A 16,818-nucleotide genomic window follows, 5' to 3' on the forward strand; every position below is an offset into this window, starting at 1 on the left:
TCCTGCTGAGTGATCTGAGACCTGTAACATTCTGCAACACACTTGAAACTGCATTTGTCCTTATCACCTCTGTTTTTCCTGAACAGCACTAATTAAGCCATTGACATGGCAACACCACTCCTGGTATAGGCCAACTATGTAGCAACCAGGATCTGCCAAGCTTGAAAACCTATTTTCCTTTCAGTAGTGCAAAATGTAGGAGTTCTAATCCAAGTCTGAGTTTCTGGGAAAATAAGGTCAAGTCTCTATGCCATCCTGGTGTGCCAAGGTGCAAGCAGAGACCTACCTTCAGGCATGGTTTGTAATAGCTTCCAGGTAATTTAAGAGCTAGAAGATGGTTAATGGCGTGAAGCAGCATTCTCTGTTGCAAAATAGTTAATTCCATGTCAGAAGCATTAAGATTTTGGTATCTTGGAAAAATATTAATTTGCATAATCACAGAACTGTGGAAAGAAGGACTCTGAATGAGATGAGATGAGATGAGATGGTCAGAGCTATTGTTCCAGGCTCCTTGTAGACCCCAGCAGGATACTGGCTTATATATCTGCTTTGTATTACTGAAGTTATTGCTGAAAGAGGAAGGGAAGCACGCAGGAGCTGATTATGGAGCCCCACTACACAGACTGTCACTCAGCAGGGTAAATCCCCTACACCCAGAACAGTGGAATATGCTGGATACCACCCCCATAATGCTTCTTCAGTTTAAACCTAATTATTATCAGCTAAGGACATTGTCTCCAGCAGAATTCAGTGTGAAAAGGCCACAAGGTGTGACAGTGAAAAAGTATTACGTTGACTATGATGAATTTAGCAGCATTGGTATAGTTTTTCTAAGAGGAGAGATCACATTAGAAGATAGCTTTCCTAAATCTCAGCTGAAGGTAAGATGCCTGTTAGAAGATGAATGCCTTAAGCTGAGATCTTTTAGGTCAGTATAAGAATAATTCTTCAGAAAGGTATTCTGTTACACACAAACACACATGTCCAGATGCAAGCCACTAACACAGGCATTGGGCCAAGCCCCAAAACCTCTATCTCAATTTAACCACTTTTGTAATTTGGCCACTGAAACAAGTAAAAAAATCTCCAAGATATTCTGTTGCTGCTAGGTAAGGCAGCATCTTCCTCAAGGAATTTGCTACTCAGTTGGAGATGTATACAGAGAAGATAGAAGCTGTGTGCAGGATATTAATAGCACAGACCAGAAGAGAAGGCCATTTTTCCCAGGTATTTCCCCAGAGAAAAGGGCACAAGGAGAAGCTGCAGGCTTATGACAACTAAGGAAGCAGCAGGGGAGAGAGCTAGGAAGGCCTCAGAGCTGGGGAGCCTGAGGTAGCAGAATATCTTGGGATGCAACATAGTTTATCTGTGAATGGTACAAAGATAAGGGACTGCAGGTCTGGGACAAGTCCCTGTGTGGCATCTCCAAGTGAAAAATCTGTTGAGTGTGAACCAAGGCTAACTCCCAGTGGCTTGACTAACATCCAGAAATATGGTGTGGTGTGGTGTGTTTCAACAGGAATAGAAATTCTGTCAAGGTGAAAACCAAGCTGAAGCCCAAACACAGGCTGAGATATCCCTGTTACAAGAACCAGAACTGAACCTGGACATAAGTTCAGAGGAAAAGGAGTGGATGCCACGAGAATTTTTTACAAGAACTGATAATTCTAGTAATGGTAAATTTACTTGGTTTGCATTAATTAGACAGATTTAACCTTAAATGTTGGTGTAATTGCAATTGAACTGATAATTTTTTTGTTGCATTTTGGTTAGAGAGATGAAACTCTTAGTTACACTAAGCACAATTCTTGGCTTCATATGTAAGGTATATTCCTGTTATTGCTCATTTTTGCCCAAGATTCTGAAAATGTAAAATGTTTATCATCTTTAGGCATTGCAGAATTTTTTCTAATGCCTCTCAAAACATGATTGTAAACCCAAGACCCCTTATGGCAATGGGATCCAATGTATTTGCAACAGATAAGAATGGGTTCTTCTCTGGAATGACTGGATTACCTCAGCTTTTCTTTTGCATCTTTAAAACTTTCAGCAACATAGTAGATAGGCTGGAACTCAGTTACGGGGTATTTCTGCACGGAAGTCTTCTCCAGGATTAGAGGCTGAATCTCAGGCTTACTTGATAAACAATACTATGAACAAAAAGGCAAGAAATTTATTTCAGTTTAAGAGGGTTTGAATGTGCTGTGAAAGAAATAAAGAGCCGCCCCATTTCAGACAGGGAAGAGTTGCTCCTGTGGCATAAAATGATAATGTGATTTATTGGGAAAGAAGCAGGTGTGAGTTCCCTGTGTATCCATACACTTACACATTTATCAGAGCTCTACAATGAAGCACCACATTTCATGATACTTCTATGCACAAAGTATGAAGCGACACCAAAGATCTGAAGACATTCAGAAAATAAATTTGAATAATTCTAAAGATATTTGAAATATTTTCTAGAACACACCTGCAGCTCCCCAAATGAAGACAGCAGCCCCGCACCATATGCCTTGAGGGAATCTCCTTCCTTACACAGTCCAAACTCAACTGTAAACCAATAAACCTGGAAAGAAAATGAGACAGAGACTTACAATTCCTTGGTCAAAAGTAATATGTGTACACCATTTATTTGAAGACATTTGGAGTTTTCATTTCTATATAAAATGTTGTCGTGTCAAATCCAAGTGTATAAATGCAATAAATGTTCCTTCAGATTGAAATTTTCCTGGGACAAGCACAGCACTAGATTCTGTGTGCCTGGGAATCAGTTCAGTTCCCTGACAAACAAAGCTGTGTTTTACTGTGCTTATCTTTGCCAGCAGGGGCAATGAAACTATACTAATAAAGCTTTACTTTGGCTGGCCAACCCAGGGGAAGTTTGAACATTAGTTTAGAAAAGTTTGAGTCCTGCTTCACACGGGGCATCTGACTGCAGCAGGGGCTTAACAGGCTGTTGGTGCAATAGGGAAGGAAGATGGTGTGTGGCCCAATTTGACTCCTGGGTCTGTCCTTTTGGAGAGATACCTGCCCTGGTTCAGGAAAACTACCCCATCTATCAGACACGTCAAAGCTGGTGAAATTCTTTGTCCAGGTGGCCCCCAGTTGGCATTGGGGCGCTAATCTCAGAGGAACACCCTCGTTTTTATTCGAAGTTTGCAGTTCTGTGTCTCAGTAGTCTCAGAGGTAGCATCCAGGTGAGCTATGTTGACTGCAGAGGACATGATCTGCCTGGCAAAGTGCAAGAGATGCTTGAAGGTAAAACAACTACAGAAGCTGTCTCTTGAAATTTCCTGTGGGGATGTAGTAACATACAATCTTTTCTTGCCCAATATGTTTGTGCTGGAGGAAATCTAGTTTGGGCTTCTGTGTTTAATCACAACTGTCACTTTGAATAAGGGGTGCCAAAGCTATTTTCCTTTAATGCAACTGTTTCAGGGTGGGGTTTTCCAATCGTGCTCTTCCCTCTGATCCCATTCAGCTCTATGGGAGTTCTATCAGTGACTTCAGTGGCAGCAGAATTAAGGCAACACAGGGTGCATTGGAAAATTGAGCCCTCATTTATTAAATTACCGTAGCAAGTTTCTCGATGAAATCATCTGGAGCTCCCAGAGATGCCAGTCCAATTTCCTGTAACAATAAACCACTATTCTTCAAGCTGTTTATTGCAAACATTCTTCCTGCCCCCTCTTATGTCATTGCTCACATTTTAAATGTTACCATTGCTTACTACCACACACAAATGTTTACAGGACACGTTCCTATCATGCAAGATCAATTTTAAACCAGAAATCTCGCCAAAAATGAACAAAGGGTCTTGTCCAAATGTCATTTACAAGGCATGATCCTTTGTGCCTGGTACAAAGCCCATTGAAGTCAAATAAAATTTTCCTCTTGCATTGACAGGCTTTTGATCAAGTCTACAATGAACATCTGAGAGAATGATAGGGGTAAAAGGAGGCAAATCAATCACACCTACATACCTTATATATTTCTCTTTGTTTTGATGGGTCCTGATTAAAGGAGTTTTCCTGGAGCCTTGAATGAGCTATTTTTTCTGAATGACAGGGCATGATTTGAAAGAGTTTATTCATACCTTGGAAGATAAAGGAGATTTTTCTGGGAGGCATGCACTAGCTGGATTCAAAAGACAGACACGTGAGACTACGTATAACCAGGTTCCTTTCTTGATTTGCTCTAGGGAGGACTGCATAGTGCAAAAATCAGAGGGCTCCCCCCACACACGGAAAAGACATTGGAGCAGCTGTCACCATGTCAAATCCTACTAAGCCAAGGTACAGTAGCAAGTTGTCTAGAAGGAAAAACCAGTTCTGGGAAAGGACAAAGCCTGAATATGATACTGAGACCTTACTAAGATCAAACTGACTTTAAAATTTTGAGATGTTACATCAAGCCAGCCTTCCTGCCTTCCTTGTTTTCCTCATTCCCTCTTCCGCATTCCTCTTTTTCTCTCTTTTTTCGTTCTTTTACTTTTTTCTCTTTCCTTTCTCTCTTTTCTCTCTTTCGTTCCCTTTTTCAATCTTTCTCTTTCTTTTTGTTCTCCTTTTCTCTCTTTTCTTTCTTTCTTTTCTTTTTTTATTCCCTTCTTCCCCCGTTCCCCACCTCTCATTCGCTGCTCTCTCTCTCGTTCCCTTCTTCCCCCATTTCCCTTCTCTCATTCGTTGCTCTCCCTTTCTCCTTCCCTTCTTCCCCCTTTCCCTTCACTCATTCATTGCTCTCTCGTTCCCTTCTTCCCCCTTTCCCTTCTCTCATTCTTTTCTCTCTTTCTCTTTCTCTTTATTCACTCTTTTTGTTCTTGTTTTCTCTCTTTTCTTTCTCTCTTTCTTTTCTCTTTTTTGTTCTTTTTCCCTTTCTTTCTTGTCTTTTTTCTTTCTCCCTTTCTTTTCCTCTCTTTTCTCTTTTCATCTTTCTCTTTTTCTCTTTTCTTTCTCTCTTTTTTCTTTCTCACTTTCTTTTTCTCTATTTTTCTTTCTCTTTTTTTCACTTTTCTTTCTCTTTTTCTTTCCTTTTTTTCTCTTTCTTTTCCTTTTTCATTTTTCTCTCTTCCTTTTTCATTTTTCTCTCTCTCTTACTTTCTCTTTTTCTCTTTCTTTTTCTTTCTCTCTCCTTGTCTCTTTTTTTTTTCTCTCTTTCAAGAGTCTTTCTGTCTTTATGCCTTTCTCTCTTCATGTATTTTCCTGTTTTCTGGTACAATGCAGCCAAAATTTTACTGCTTCACCGAGGTTTGGCTTCTTTTCCAGAGACATTAGCACTACCAAAACGAAAGCTCCTCTCCAGGCTTCTCCCATGCTTAGAGCTGGGACAGTTCCTCACTTTACTCAGCCTCCAATGTTGCTCCAATAGAAAACAAAACAAAATCTCCACTTCCCCTAACATTTGAACATCATGGTGAGGTAATAACCCATCTGATTCATGAGCTATGTGACTTCACTCAGAAGGATCAACATCTGCAGAAAGGTTTTAAGATGATGGCTTCACAGGGCCTGTCACAGGCAACTCACACAAGATCATGTTTGGAGTTGGACTTCATGATTTCACCTATGTGAATTGTGTCCAGATTTCAAGCAATAAATAAATCATCTCAGCAACTCTTAAACAGTATGTTTAAGATGAATCTGCACCAACCTTCACCGGTCTTGGATCATCCTCTAAATTACTGTGTGTTTAATTATATAAATAATATAACCACTGAGTAACTTACCTGGGAAAACTGAGCAAAACTGGGATCAGCAAAAAGAGGAACGTGTCCTAGCAGCTCATGACAAATATCACTGCAGGAAAACATTACATGTGAATAACTGTGATTCAGGAAAAGTCCAGCAATGCTGGAATAATGCCCTAGAGCCAGCACATAGTCAAGAGCCCAGTGAATTTGCTCCTACCAGCAGCTATCATTCACAGGAAAACATTTTGCTCTAAAATTTTTCTTGTGATGGAAGTGCTTGCAAACCCCAGGGTTTTCTGTGTTTTTGCATCATACATCACTCAGCATGGACTGTTGGATTTTTCAAATACAGAGAAGTGATTTGGTGAGATGGAAAGGGGAAAGGGATAAGACATCCAAAAAAGGCAAAGTCTATGGAAGACATTACAGGCTGGCTTTGTGCATGATGACAATAGGGTAAAGAAAAGCAGGAAGGAAAATCACAAGAATCAAAAATAGAAAAAAGAAAGGGAAAAGATTTTGTGGAAAGTAGAAAGCAAAAAATCAAGGAAGAATTGCAACTACATGAAGCAGAATAAGAAATCTCTTTTAAAAATGGCAAGTGGAAAAGGGCAATGGATGGGGACAGAGAGAAACTGAAATGAAAAAGGGATGGGTTCAATGGTCTGGGTTTCTCCTATCTTACTGCCAGAAGTAAGTATTGCTTGCAATATATCGAGTCCTCCCTGTGCTAGATTTCATACCACTATTTGGGTGCTAATAGCTTAGCTAAATGCCATTGTACACTGCTCTCTTGCATCCCAGCCACCACACGAAGAGGCCTTCAGTAGCAAAACTGTCTCATCTGCCCCAGGAGAACTTGCAGAAATGGATGCAGATTGCTAAACAGAGTAGAAATGCTCTGTAAATGTTTTCAGAAAGAGCAGTCCCTTGGCTGCTCTCCATTAGCTCTGTTCCCAGGAGTGCTCCAGAGTCCCACATGGTTATTCCAAGTTGGACCTGCTGTTGGAGTGCTGCAGCTTTACACACTTCTCGTGCCAGAGTACTTACGGCTCTGGGGTGTACATGGGCTTGGAGGCGTGGCGGATGTACTGCGTCGAGTGGAACACCCGAAATGCCAGCCCGGCCAGGAAATCCCGAGAGGAGAGCAAGCCTGCAACAGGACGCAGGCGGAACCCAGTGCAGCCTGAAGGGAGACAAAAGGACGTCATCTTAAAAACAGCTGATGTGTTTGACTTATCTTTATCCAGACTCCTCACAGTGGGAAAAGTCTGTTGGTTGGTTGGTTGTTTTGAATCTCCTTATGTTAAATAGAGTTTAATTGTGTCACAGCAGGCAATTTTCTGCCCATGTATGCCACCAGCACAGCATCTGAGCATCTGTCCCATTATACCCCTGGAAGCATTAGAGAAGGACCTGGGACACAGGATAAGTGATGTGCCTAAATATTATAGGAAGCCTTTGATAAATCGGGGATTGTTTTTCCTTCTCTGGAAGCACCATCCCCACTGATAGCTGAGGCCTTTCATTTCATTTGGTTCTTTAAGGTGCTTCAAACTTACTCTGCAAGAAATTTGAAATATCTTCAAGCTGGGGAATATTGTCCTCCCGGTAGCCACAGTACTTCTCCAGAAGTGGGAACACGTGGTTGTGTTCATAGCAAGCATGAGTTGGATACAGAGTCTTCAGCTCCCTGAAGACAGTGCCCCAGGTTTTCTTTTCCTCTTCCGTATAGGTGACACGAGGAATAGGTTGGCCACTAGACAGAAAATTGATACCCTCAATAGCAGCAACTGAAAATGTCCTATGCCACCAACATCATGCTCTTTCTCCTTTCCCATCTGCCATTTTTGAAGCATATTGCATTGTGCTTCATATTGCAGCTTTACTAGGACTGGCCAGGAGCTGCTGCTGCAGGAGGGGAGATGCCTTTGGCCTGACATACAGGTGCAAAAGGAGCCTCACTTGTCCCTAGGCACTGGCTGGAAAGGAATCTACTGACCTTGGCTGAGACAATGGCCTTCAGACAGCTCCTTGCATTATTGTGCTAAAAATAAATCAGTGTTTATTTGTCTTCTAAAGGTGTTCTTCTAAAAACACTTGCTGGCTGTTGGTTTCAACTTATTTTTCCTTCTAGATATGAAGGAGCCATTTTATTTCTTGCTCTAAAGAGCATTATATTTTTTCAAAAAAACCAGGGAAACCATCAGCTCCATAAAACTGTGCCATAAAAGACTCGGACTCCAACCAGTTTGACTTTTTGTAATTGTAAGGAGTAATTATGAGTTAAATCCCACCCTCAGGCCTCCACATGCTTAGCTCATGCTGAAGCTAACAGGAGTTATACAATCCCAAGCAATGCAGTTCGGCCTCCTGTGAATAACCAATTCCTTTGCAATAGTGTTAGGGCCATAGGTGAATCCAGCAGCTTTGAAAAATCAAAGGGTTTTAAGTAACTTAATAGGGTTAACATCACTGCTGGAATAATGCTAGAGTTTTCCAAGCCCCAAAGACCCACTGTGAAACTCTTGATGACACCCCACCATCTCCCACTCCCTCATTTCTTTCTTGAGCCTCAGGGCAGCTCCTCTGGAGAATGATCATTTTCTGCCTCTCTGTATTAGCTCTCCTTGATCTGTGGAGCTTTAAACATCAGGTTGAATTATGAGGATTGCAGGGGGATTTTTGTTCCTATAGCACTCCTAAATAATCCTCAACCACCTTCCAGGGCTACAGGGGGAAGCTATGGCTTAAAAACCTTTCAAATGAAGGAGCCATTTTATTTCTTGCTCTAAAGAGCATTATATTTTTTCAAAAAAAAACAGGGAAACCATCAGCTCCATAAAACTGTGCCATAAAAGACTCGGACTCCAGCCAGTTTGACTTTTTGTAATTGTAAGGAGTAATTATGAGTTAAATCCCACCCTCAGGCCTCCACATGCTTAGCTCATGCTGAAGCTAACAGGAGTTATACAATCCCAAGCAATGCAGTTCGGCCTCCTGTGAATAACCAATTCCTTTGCAATAGTGTTAGGGCCATAGGTGAATCCAGCAGCTTTGAAAAATCAAAGGGTTTTAAGTAACTTAATAGGGTTAACATCACTGCTGGAATAATGCTAGAGTTTTCCAAGCCCCAAAGACCCACTGTGAAACTCTTGATGACACCCCACCATCTCCCACTCCCTCATTTCTTTCTTGAGCCTCAGGGCAGCTCCTCTGGAGAATGATCATTTTCTGCCTCTCTGTATTAGCTCTCCTTGATCTGTGGAGCTTTAAACATCAGGTTGAATTATGAGGATTGCAGGGGGATTTTTGTTCCTATAGCACTCCTAAATAATCCTCAACCACCTTCCAGGGCTACAGGGGGAAGCTATGGCTTAAAAACCTTTCAAATTTCAACTAAAAAAAAAAAAAATCTGGGGATCAATGGGGCCAGAAGCAAAGGAAGGCAGAGGAAAGAGGCAAGCTAAAAGCAAAGGAAGTCCAAGAACTTCACATTAAAGGTGCATTTGGGACTTCAGTCCAGGTCTGTACAGACTGTTTCCAATGTGTCTGAGGATCTGGATAACAGACTGAATATTAAAAAGTCACATCTTGGAATATACTGGTTTCAGTTTGAATCTCAGGGGGAAGGGGTAGTTAATATTTTTAATTTTTTGTAGGACTTGGTGAAACTCTGCAAACTAGAAACTAGAATTTGTGATCCATTACGCAGGAAAGGTAAATCTTCTGTGGGATATCTATGAACGGACACTAGATCTGTTCACACCTGGACAGAAAATCTTATCCAAATTTTCTAGCTACAAACTGGGCTTCTGCCTTTTTTCACCTGACATTCTGTACTTTTCATCAACCAGTCCAATTTTGTCTCTCATTTTGTGATTACATTATTAGCTCTTTGGCTCAGGGGCTATCTTTTCATCCTGTGCAAAGTGTAGCACAAAATTTACAATATATGTTAATTTTCTCTTTGCAATCACAGTTTTTATCAGTCCCAGCAAGAATCAGGCCCAGTAGTACTGATCTATACACAAGTGTCTCTGAGAACAGAATTTTTTCTCCTCCAGATCTGATCATTGAAAGCAATCAATCAAGCCTGTTCTAACTGAATTTATCATCTCTATTAATTTATTTTTCTTGGGAAATGAAAGCATAAATTGCTGATTGCAGCTGGATTAGACATGATAAAAGTAGAGTATCAGACACTGAATTAGCATCAGAACCATAAGTTATTCATTATTTTAATAGTCTATGCAGATCCTGCTTTAATGTTAATGATAGGCACTCCTCCCCCAGCCCTGGTTTAATGGGGAACACCAGATTTATTCAATGCTCAGGTCTTTGTAGTAGCAACAGTCTGCTGCTCAATTAGACAACAAAGCTGGGAGAGAGGGGTGTTGTGGGGAGGGAAGGGAGATGATGTCTCTTCTGAACGTGTGCCTGGAACAATTTACTTTTGTTTTGCTGCGATTTGGGGATAAATGCACGAACAGGAAGATCTAAACACATGGCAGAGAAAAGCCAACAGATGCTTGTGGAAAAGCAGGGATTGCCAGCAGGATGAGCACCCTAGGAGAGGGCAAGAGATGAGGGCTTGCTTTCTGCCCATGCAGTGGGTACTCACTGTCTGTAGTTGTAGGCGATATCCGCGAACTCCTTCCTCCGGGCCCGGTACACAGGATCTTTGAACCCCTGAAGAGAAACAGCCACGGTCACTGCATGCATAAGGGAAAAGGTGAAGAGCCTTCCTCCCAGTGAGCACCCTCAGGTATGGCTGGTGCAGTCCAAGAAGTGCAGCAAGATCAGTGGGAAAGCTGCCTCTGTTCTGCCCGGCTCCACTCACACAGGGCACCGCTCCTTCTCGGGCTGCAGAGCCCCCGGAGCAGCCACTCAGCCACAGTCCCTCACCACCCCTCGCCACCCAAGTCCTTTTGTTTTCTCATTTCCCCTTCCTATAACATAGAGAAACTTGCTCCTTTACAGCAACAACAAGGTGCTCCTGGCAAGAGCAGCACAGAATTATCAGTACTTGGATAACCCTGCCCTTCTTGTTTCCCTTGAAGCTTGCCGCTGTCCCTGGCACAGCTGGGATGCTCTAGAGGAGCAGAATCAAAACACATTAGAAACACATTCATCAACTCAGTCAGACTTCTTAGGCAGATTTTCAGCATGAACCACACTTAAAAGCGCTCATTTTCAAACTGGTAGAGGATCAGTAGCCATTTAGCAGGCCAAAAACCCCCTATTTGTAGTACAAATTCAACCATTTGAAGGGAATTAATGACTACAAAGAATGTCTAATAGACCTTGTGGTTGGGAGCTTGACCTTTGCAGCTAATTACCAATAAAACCAAGGATAAGAAATAAAACCTCTAAGTCTTCATCTGGGATAATCATTCTTCTACCCCAGTGTGCCTGCTGTTTAGACTAAAAGATCCCCAGGACCAGGAGTGCCTTCATGACCTGGAGTGTAGAAACATCCTCCTTCCAAGCTAGGATGCCTTTCTGCAAAGCAAATAGGAACAGCTCCCTGGGCACTGCATCCCTTAGTGGTGAATAGCACAACTGGACTGAGAGGCCACAAAACACAACCAAGAACAGGAGGTAGCTGAAGTGGAGTGTAAATTCAAGAGTGTGGATCAAAAAGATGTAGCCAATGGCCAAAAAAATGCACTGTCCAAGATTAACCTTTCATGGAGGTCGTTGTGATTAAATTCCGTGCATCACTTAACTACAAAAACACAGGCTCCTTTAATGTCTCTTGTTCTGCACTCTGTGGACTGTCACACCTATTTACCCCAGCAGCTGGATTTCTTTTTCAAGGCACAAGTGCTCACTAACTAATTCTAGGAACTGGAGGAGAGACGCTTCATTCCTTTATACATATTTTTCTTTTTATATATTTTTCTTTTCTTTTTTGGATTCTTTTTTTTCAAATACAATCTTGGTCTATTCCTGCGTGACACACAAGGGGGCCATTGGCTCAGTGTACCTCCTTTCATTCTGCCTTTCATGTGACCACAGTGAACATCATGAATCATTGTACATGGTACATAACACGTCTCGAATTAAGCAATAGGTAGTGAATGACTAATCACCCCATCTCAATTAAACTAATAGCAGCAATTTTTGTTGCACTGCATGTAATTTATTTATAATCATCCTGTCTCAATTAAACTAATAGCAGCAATTTCTGGTGCATTGCATGGAACTCAGTGTGTTTTGACAAATGAAAGTGAGTTGTTGTTTGCTTGGAGAGGGAATAGAGGCAGAAAATATTCTTGTATGTGAACAAAACTGAAAAACTGCAAAACAAATTTTTTTATCACTAAGTCAATGAACAAAACTTTCTGATGCTACCATTTAAACCACACACTTTTTGAACCAAGAACCTCTTCTTTTGTCATGTCTCACCACAAAAGTACCATGTCAGAGTTAACAAGCACATAACAATACACTGAGCTAAATCATGTGTATGTAATCAAGGATGAAAAACTTTCTATCTCTGGGCTATAATATGTTGCTTCTTTTTCTTGTTAGTGACACACAAAGTGAGCCTGAAATCACTACATCAGAGCCTCTTGGGAAAACTAGAGGTGTCCTTGTGGTGGCCCTGTGCTCTGAAAACCACTACGACTTTTAAGATCTCCTGGCATTTGCTCAATGATAGCAACCTTTGGTTTGATTTACTCCATAATCAGGGATTGGGCAGATTCTAACCCTAGAAATGTGGTAACCTTCTTGTCCTGTACCATGTGAGATTTAGTCTACTAGATCTGTACTAAAGCAGAGCAAATGTAAATGAGAGAAACATCTGTGCCAATAAATAGAAAAAAATGCTAAAAAAAATTCTTACAGGATGATCAGCATCCAGTTCTGCTCCATAGCTTAGGATCTGATTGGCAAACCTGTCCAGCTCCTGGATACTTCTCGGGAACCACGGCACTGCAAAACAGAAAAGAAATAGAGACTGGTGTATTTCTTTGTTACATGGTTTTGGGCCTTCTTCTGATATTTTCATCTTTTCATCATAAATATAAAGAAACATGTGCTGAATTCTTTCAATCCTTTTCCCTGTAGTAGGAGACAAGAACAAACCAAGCAAGTTGCCTTGAATTTGTAGTTGTTTTGCACTGTTGGAAGAATACAGAGCATCAAGAGTGTCTGACCCTTGGTGCAGAGACTGCTTGTAACGTTTGTGATTTTCTGTTTATTACTTCTGCTCTCTTGGCTTGTCAAAATGTAGAAAATTTTCACAATAAGCCAGAATCACCCCTTTCAAAGGAACAACAAGAAACCCCACAACAAGGATACAGAATTTTTGTGCTCTCTGAAACTCTCTTTCTAAGACCTACTCGGTGGCCCCACTTGAGCTAGGATTCTGAAACAAAACTATCAATGGCATTCTAATACCTCAGACTAGCATTGGATCACTGCAGTCGTTACGCAATAATGCATTAACTTGATTAACTTTCCTGGCCTGGTTCTCTATTGCCTTGTAACTCATATTCTATACACGCTGTCTATGGCCCAGCCAGCAGGAGAGAAGGACCATGTTGACTACACAGCGTGTAATGCCCATGCAACCCTCTCTTTACCGAAGGACATAAGGTGAAGGACAAAGGAGAAGCACAGGGACATCCAGATGTGATGTGTTGCGATAGAAAAAAGAGTAAGTCGAGTGTGTTCATGGCAATTCAGTACAAGGACTGAACAGGGGCAGCCTGTATCAGTAAAAGTTTGCAATTCATTGAGACACTTTCTTGCACAAATGGGTGTTGCTTGCTCAGCCAGTGCTTGGAAAACATCTGATCCCCCTCTGTGGCTCTCTGCTCAGCTGGGAGCCCTGCTGCTCGGCCATACCTCCCCATCTTATGTGGGGGGGTTGTGCCAAGTGAACCCGATCCTCGGCCAGCAGCTGCTGAACGAGTTCCCTGCAGTGCCTTGGTGATGGGGCTCATACCACGCCTGATGGACCACCTACGGGATCGGAGGATCTCTCTGTCTCCGGGACTATTCAGCCGTGCTTTGTGCTGAGCCTCACAGCACGGAAGGCACTGGTGGCACTGGGTTTCTGCGAGGCACCTGCGCAGAGGCGCTGCAGCAGCCTTTCAGGGCACACTTTGGCCGCAGAGAGAGCGCCCGCTGCCCTGACTGCTGTCCCACCGCCAGCCTGGCTCCGTGCAGCGCTCCCGCTGGGAGCCTTCACATCAGTTTCCGACAGGCCAGGAGGAGCAGGCAGCGGGCGGGCGGCGCTCAGCGGTACCCCCGGCCGTGCCTCCCCTTCTCCCGCCTAGCAGAAGTGCGATTTGCTCCGCCCCTCTCCAGGATGCGCACGCTTCTCTTTGCCATGAAAACCAGACTTGAGCAAGTCACTAGATGGCAGCAGCAGACCCAGGAAAGTCCCCAAATGGGTTTCTTCGCTGCTGGATGTACCGCTGGTTCTTCTAGTTGCTCCAGAAACACTCTCCCCCCTCGCTGTTAGAAACCTTCCGGCACCTCCAACTCCTTCACGTAAACTGGTCATAGGGGGGAGTAGAAAAAGGTGTGTTTGATCCATAGGGAGGGGTCACTACTTAGACCAAGTGTAAGGTGAGCACACGCAGCCATCCTGCCCATTTTCTATATGGCTTTATCTCCTGGCTGTATCACTGAGTTTTCTGTGATGGTGGGGAATTGCTTCACTGGTCTGTGCTTCAGACTCCCCACTACCAACCTGAGGTGAGGCACACTGGTGAATGGTTTTGTATTAGGCGCTAGGAAAGAAAGCTGCCTGGCAGTCCCACAGCAAAGGATTTGTCAGTGTGAGAGAGAATAACCACTCTTCTCAAGGATGCACCATGACCTGAAGGGTCGAGGCTGTGCAGAAAAATTGCTGGTGGGGGCTGAAGTCTGCACTGCATTTCAGCAGTGATGTCTGTAGGGCTTTGGTGGCCTGAATCTGGAAGGTCTCACTGGGCAGGGTTTGAATCATTGCTGACTTAGTTTCCACGCTGACTTACTTTCATTAAACGTTTTATTCTCAAGATTGCCTTAGTACTTGGAGCAGAGCTCATGATAAACTCGAGGAAAAACTGACTCTAGGCTGATGTGGTGTCGGTCCTGGCTGTGGAGATAGCTGACTTCCTTTTTCCCGCAATTTGTCTTCCTGGCATGTAGTACTGATCCTGCCTACCCAAACACCAGCAGCAGCCAAATGAGAGCAGCTCTGAGCTTGCAGAGTTGGGTGAAAGTGGCAGGCTGTGAAAGGGAAATCCCAAGGATACCTCATGCTGTTTGCACCGGCATAACTGGTGTTAAGTTGGGTCCTGGAAAGTGCTGGAAAGAGCCTTCTCAGCTCTCATGGAAACAAGAACCAAAGATTCTGAGCAGAGTCCTGGGGCAAACACTGCGCTAAGTCCATAAAGCCTTCACATCGAGGGCCAGGGTGAAAAAAGGCTACTGGTGGGTCTTCTGCCTAGATATGATGTGCCAGGATGCTGTCCCCAGGCCTCCCAGAAACTATTGAAAAGACCAAATCAGATTACCCCCCGGCTGAATCTATCCCATATTTTGTTTGCAACATCCTCCTCCAGCCCGTTCACCAGACTCGCTGTCTGTCTGCACAGCCATTAATGAATTGCCAGGGCGAGCTCTTGCAACAGTGGGCCTCTGTGAAGGTCTGAGGAGCAAACGTGGGCTGATCAGTAATAAATATTGATTTGTCTGTAAGTGAAACAGCAGCATTTATGGGATGGTGCTGGACACCCAAGTGGTGACCAAATTACCGTGGGGTCAAATGCTGAGCAGAATGCTAATAAGCCATTTATATGAGAGGCAGCGAAGCAGGGGCAACGAGGACTTCTGCAGAATCCTCCATTTGGACCATAGTGAGGAGGGTCAAAGACAGGTCTATGCAATTTATAGCAGTTCAAGGCCCAGGTTTAGCCCTTTTCTAAACAGTCTCAAATGCTCCGGGCCAGCCTCAGGGTCTAGCAAACAAGGCCCCTACAGATCCTCAACTCCCAGCTTGTTTCAGAAATGCAATAAATTGTCTGCATTTCCCTAATGCTGCAACAGAATAATATTTAATTATTTTTATTTATGGGCTCCAAGTTTTTGGAAACAAGATACCCATCTTGTTTCCAAAAAGAGTCATTAAGAGATGCACTGTGTTTTTACAACACATCTTTCCATCTACACAAAGAGCTTTGGGCCCAGCAACTGCCAGCCCTTCTCATCTGAAACTCTAAAGCTACATTTGGGTTTAGAGCATTATGCTGGCCTGCTCTCACCTAAAATTACACTGTTGATCCAAATCTGATATTTGTAACTATTTAAATGTGTCAGTTAAATTTTGCATTTAGTTACGAAAAGATATTAAAAGCAGTTACAGGGACCCAAAAAAAAAAAAAAAAAGAGAAAGAAAAAAGAAAAAGCCATTCATTTATCCCTTGCCCAATAAAGCACATATACACAGTGTTTAACACTGAGCTATACAGAAGGAACAGAATACAGAAATTTCCTCTGAGTGCCCACAAAGCAGTGCCCCAAGAATGGGACTGTGTGCTTCCCACAGGAAACAGAAAAATAAGGTTTTTCTTTCTCAAATCAAGAGCATGAGCAAAATGAATCCTTAGCAGGGAAGAAATAAGAGCATCGTAGGCAGTGGTAAAAGAATCAGTCCCACGGGATCCCAGACTTCCTCTGGAAGAAAACCTTCCCAGCCTTTACCTGCCCACTGAGACAAGTGTGGCAATAGCCCCACAAACCATATGTCTGAGATTTTGCTCCCTGCAGGCACAGTGCTCTTGTTCTGTGTTTTGGGAATACGATTTCACACAGGCACATCTGTGGACTAGGACCAGATTTGCCAGAAGGATACGTTTGAAAGACAAGCTGGCCTAAAATGCACCACAAGGCCTGTTATTTGTAATGCCATCACTGATAAAGGAGAGCATCTTACCACACTTCCTACAGCTCGGGCTGTCCCCATCTCACTCTGCCCTTGTAGCTGCCTCTGCCCAGGATTTGCCACCCACAGTTCATCCCCTAAGCAGGGCTTGTTTGACCTTTCAAAATATGGTCCTTTGGGGATTTCAGTTTGACTGGACCCTTATTACTCATGAGAGGAGCTGAAATCAAAAAAAAAA

The 16,818-nt window shown here is 43.0% G+C and overlaps 1 protein-coding gene across 1 annotated transcript in view; it reads right to left on the reverse strand.

The window, feature by feature from the left end:
- PAH (phenylalanine hydroxylase) overlaps nt 1-16,818 on the reverse strand; it is a 36,253-nt gene that overhangs the window by 3,383 nt on the left and 16,052 nt on the right. The window contains exons 4-11 of the mRNA XM_008636368.2: nt 12,543-12,631; nt 10,311-10,378; nt 7,249-7,445; nt 6,737-6,872; nt 5,723-5,792; nt 3,574-3,630; nt 2,471-2,566; nt 2,017-2,150 (exon numbers count right to left, since the gene is read on the reverse strand). Coding sequence (XP_008634590.1) covers nt 2,017-2,150; nt 2,471-2,566; nt 3,574-3,630; nt 5,723-5,792; nt 6,737-6,872; nt 7,249-7,445; nt 10,311-10,378; nt 12,543-12,631 — 847 coding nt within the window. The remainder of the gene's footprint in view (nt 1-2,016; nt 2,151-2,470; nt 2,567-3,573; nt 3,631-5,722; nt 5,793-6,736; nt 6,873-7,248; nt 7,446-10,310; nt 10,379-12,542; nt 12,632-16,818) is intronic.

The sequence above is a fragment of the Corvus brachyrhynchos genome, unplaced genomic scaffold, assembly GCF_000691975.1.
Source record: "Corvus brachyrhynchos isolate BGI_N302 unplaced genomic scaffold, ASM69197v1 scaffold56, whole genome shotgun sequence".
NCBI classification, from domain to species: domain Eukaryota; kingdom Metazoa; phylum Chordata; class Aves; order Passeriformes; family Corvidae; genus Corvus; species Corvus brachyrhynchos.